Here is a 4,903-nt window from a genome sequence, read left to right as displayed (position 1 = left end):
TTGACAGAGTTTTAGATCAAATCAAACCCTAAATCTAGAAAACGACCCTAAAATTTTATATCAATCTGAACCATGATGAAATCTACAAGATAGATACTCTCAACCAACGAAAGAGAAAACTTCATCCTAAGTTAGCAAATGCAATCTTGTGTATAAAAAGGCAGTAGATCGTCAAAAACAGGTAGCTACCTTTAATAATGAGAAGCTAAAAGAAAATTAGTTGTTTTTTAATGAAAACAATATTTTTTTCACATTAAACCCATGAACCCAATTATCATCTATTCTTTATGTCTCTTAGCAAAAAAAAGTGTTTGTCTCTCACCCCCTCTCTCTTTATTTCAATCATAAAAAATAGCTGTCCCTGTTGGGCACATCTCCAATGTCAAGACAAAAACTCCGACGTGGTGTTTTTTCTTTTACTTCGGCAATGTGGTGCCGCCGCTGCCTCACCCACGGTTTACTTCAACCAAAACCCCAAAGCTAAGAAATATAATCATTGAATTAAGCAAAGTGAATCCTTGAACCTCATCGAAATATGTTATTTCCATTTTCTTTTTTGTTCTTTTTTCCTGTAACAATGAATTATTAAGAAAGAAAAGCATGGAAGTCCCTAGATTACAACACAAGGATTTTTTTTTTGTGAATTTCATTTCTGAAATGGATACTAAAAGGAATAAAATAAGAAAAGAAAATGAAAAGATTTGGGTATGGGGTTGAGTGTTAGGCTTCCAAGAATCCTGTCATTCTAAGAACTGAATTTCGCACTTGACTCAAATCCCTTCCTTTAAGTGTCCTTCCATTGCCAGTACAAACAGAAAACGCCATTTTCCCCGCAATTCTCCTTCCTAAAATAACATGGGGAGGCACCATTCCGCCGTCGTCATATTCATCGGCTTCGCCGTCGCAATGGAAAACAGTAGCGCCGTGTTGACGTGGAATGTTTACAGGCAGCGAACTGGCGGCCATCTTGTTGTTGTTCTTCTTCGTGGTGCTGTTGTTTTTCTTGGATTTGTAGTTACGTGAAACGCGGCTGTTTTTGGAGAATCCTCGGTAATCGAAGTACTCATCATCGTTAACAGCAGCATCCTCGTCATGTGTGCCGTAATGGTTGCTGTTGTGGTCGGAGAACACAACCTCGGACTCTTGGAACTCTTCTTCAGCCATGAGAAATATTCTGATTGGATTGGGGATTAGATTATATTAAATTGAAATTTGTAAATGAATAGAGGAAGGGATATAGGAATGGAACAGTGGGAGAAAGTGAAAGCGAATTTATATATAATACAGAATTATAAGTAAATCAATTTATATATTATTTAGAAAAGTCAGTAGTAAATCTTTTGTTTTAGAAAAAAAGAAATGTAAATATATAAAAATAATATAAATATATTATATTATAGTGTTCATATTAATGGTCAATCATTTCGTAATATCTAGCCATAAAATGTGTTTTATTCTCATAGATGAGAATCAAATCTCAACCTCATAATTAAAGAAAATTTCAGCAACTACCACACCACAGTTCATAATTAAATATATTACATCATTAAATATATAAGTTTATATAAATATATCTACATGTAAAATTTTTTAAGATGTTATAAATATAAATGTAATTATAATTATAAATAACATACAATATTCGAATAACTGTAACTAAAATAAATGATTACATATTATAAAAATAATTAAAATAAAATCTAAATTTGCACATAATTTATAATGAAAATTAAATTTAAAATATTAAAATTTTCAAATACTCATTCTCATTGCCAGATTCATTATATTATTTTGGTTTAAGGATGTAAATAGTTCTCAAATTAAAAAAAAAAACAATTTTTTTATATTCAATTGGGTATTTGAACTTTCAAAATGCATCAAAAAGGCCCTCAAACATTTTCAAAACAAGCAACTAAGCCCCTGTTTTTTTTTTTGCACACAATTGGGTATTTGAACTTTCAAAATGCATCAAAAAGACCATCTGACCATTAAGTTTAACAGTTAGCCGTTAAAGTTAACTACCTTTAATTTTTTTTCATTTAAAGCAACCACGTGTATCACAACTATGGTGTGAATGTGGCAAAAAAATGATAAAAGAAAAATCAATGAAAGTTATAAAAGTTATTAAATTTTAATAAAAATATATTTAAAACTTATTAAAATTAGAAAAAATTATAAAAATATATAAAATTTTATAAAGTTGTAAGAAAATTATAAAAATGTAAAGAAATATAAAAATTGTAAAAAGATTATAAAAGTGTACCAAAAGAAGCATTTAATAAATTTTCTATAACTTTTGTTGATTTTAGTTTTATCATTTTTCGCCATATGTCACTTGTGTTGTGATACTTAATTGCTTTAATTGAAAAATTAGGGTCATTAACTTTAACCATCGAGGTTAAAGTTAATTGTTAAAAACCTTTTGATGCATTTTATAGTTTTTTTATAATTTTATAAAAATTTATAATTTTTATAATTTTGTTACGATTTGTATAATTTCTTTTCTATTTTAATGAAATTTTAATATTTTTCATTAACTTTTAATATTTTTTACTTATTTTTACTTTTTATAATTTTTTGTCACATGTCATATCATGGTTACGACACAATGTGACTTTAATTGAAAAAAAATTAGGGACAGATAACTTTAGCAGTCAACTGTTAAAGTCAACAGTCAATGAGCCTTTTTGATGTATTTTTATAATTAAAATACCCAATTGAGTGAAAAAAAACAGGTGCTTAATTGCTTTTTTTTTTTGAAAAGTTTGAGGGCATTTTTGATATATTTTGAAAGTTCAAGTACCCAATTGAGTAAAAAAAAACAATGGCTTAATTTTTTTCTTTTTAAATTTGAAGACTTTTACACTATTAAGTCTATTATTTTATACTTCATCATTTATATATATTTCCGTTACGGTGAAGGTGGTCGAAAAAAGAAGAAGATAAAACAGGTGATGTAATTAATTTTTCCTTTACATAATTTATGTTTTTTTCCAAATTTTGTTAAGAATTATTATTATTTCATTAAAATAAATATTTAGAATGCTATTAATATATTATATTTGATAATGTCAATGAAATTTTAGTTTAATGACAATCTTCAATGTTTGAATTTTATTGAGTGTAAATCAAGTGTTAATATTTTTAAAATTATTTTTATTTAAATTGATTATATTTGAGTATTTCAAAATTATTTTAGCCAGACTTAGATATCAATTCAATCGGGCATTATAATGATTGATTAGGGTTGTAATTATTTAGATTATATTGCTTGTAAATCATGAATATTTACTTGTAATTCTACTTGTAACTTAAAAATAGTATTTATAGCTTTGTTTTGAAATGCACATGTTACATTATGACATAATAATTTATTTGACTTTTTAAATTTATATAAAAAAGTCATTTTAGTCTTTATTTCTGGTTTTTTTTAACCCTTAAACCTATGATATTTGTCAAATCACCCAAAAATATATAAAAGTTAATGTTTGTTGACATAACATACACGTGAATTATCATTCAATGCCACATCAACAATTAATGTTTTAATATTTCAAAATAAAAAATTATAAAAATATTTAAACAATTATTAACATTATGATAAAAATTATAAAAGTTATAAAATTTCTAAAAAATTCATTAATTGTTGACATAGCATAGCGTGGTTGCCACATCAAAGAAAGTTATCGAGCGTTAATTTCTCATCTATTTTAGAGTGACTTGACATATAATGTAAGTCCAAAATTAAAAAATCAGATAAAGAGTTAAAATGAGGAGAACTAAATAAATTATTATATCGTTATTTTAGTAAGTTAAATAAATTTATTAATAATTAATAAAAATTCAAACAAAAGGCTAAATAAAATGGAATCGAAAATAAATAAATTGGTTTTTTTAATATTTGACTGATTTATTTGTTTAAGTTGAGGTTGTGCCTGTTTTTGTGATTGTCCAAGTCGTAAGTATTCGGCCGCCTAAAACAAAACCTTCTCTAATCTACAGTCTCCTTTTCTTGCGGCTTACGGCTTTCGGGTTTTTCATGTGTAATAATTTTCTTCAGCTTATATCTATTTATTTTCATTGGGGTCTTATATATTTTGCCACATCACTTTTGTTTCTTTTTTCTTTTTCCGTAGGTTTCGATCTTTTGAATTTATAGGACAACTACATGTTCTTTGGGGGCTTGCTTTAATCCTTCATTTGTGTCTAATCATAGTTGGAAAAATGCATGACTGTACACTTTTCAAATTAATTAAAATAAAGGGTTAATTTTAAAATAGTCACTTTTGTTTGTCTTATATTACATTTTAGTCACTTATGTTTGATATGTTACGTTTTAGTCACTTACATTATTGTTTTGTTACGAAGTGGTCACTCTACCATTAAGCTTCGTTACCTCCCTAACGGCGATCCTACGTGGTAGTCTAAATGGATTTTAAATACCAACTTGGATGTCCTACGCGGCATTCTAAATTAAGTTTATTTAATTAAAAACATATTTTCATCCTAGCAACTGGACATCCAAGTTGACATTTAAAACCCATTTGGACTGCCACATAGGACTGCCGTTAGGGAGGTAATGGAGTTTAACGGTAGAGTGACCACTTCGTAACAAAACGATAACGTAAATGACTAAAATGTAACATTTTAAACATAAGTGACTAAAATATAAATTAAGGCAAATAAAAATGATTGTTTTTGTAGTTTACCCTAAAATAAAAGATTGTTGTTTCTATATTTTACGAAAAAAACATAAAGATGATGAAATATTTTAAAAGAAAATAAGGAAAGTAACAATTTAATTAAAACCCCAAAGGATATTTCATAAATTGAACAGAGGGAGTCGGTCATAGAAAATCTAGGGTTAGGGTGCTAATTAATCCAATGATAGATAATAATCAGA

At 27.1% G+C, this 4,903-nt stretch overlaps 1 protein-coding gene across 1 annotated transcript; it reads right to left on the bottom strand.

The window, feature by feature from the left end:
* Positions 1-511: 511 nt before the first annotated feature.
* LOC105772259 (uncharacterized) lies at positions 512-1,251 on the bottom strand. Its single transcript, XM_012593566.2, has one exon. It carries the CDS (start codon positions 1,162-1,164, stop codon positions 721-723), a length of 444 nt encoding a protein of 147 aa, XP_012449020.1. The 5' UTR covers positions 1,165-1,251; the 3' UTR covers positions 512-720.
* Between the last annotated feature and the right edge of the window lie 3,652 nt (positions 1,252-4,903).

This window comes from Gossypium raimondii, chromosome 6, assembly GCF_025698545.1.
Source record: "Gossypium raimondii isolate GPD5lz chromosome 6, ASM2569854v1, whole genome shotgun sequence".
NCBI classification, from domain to species: domain Eukaryota; kingdom Viridiplantae; phylum Streptophyta; class Magnoliopsida; order Malvales; family Malvaceae; genus Gossypium; species Gossypium raimondii.
Note: the sequence above shows the minus strand (reverse complement) of the source record. Positions and strands in the feature narration are given on the sequence as shown.

Bases quoted from the DNA above. Each gene is read 5' to 3' on its own strand.
- LOC105772259 (XM_012593566.2), bottom strand. From the start codon at position 1,164: ATGGCTGAAGAAGAGTTCCAAGAGTCCGAGGTTGTGTTCTCCGACCAC.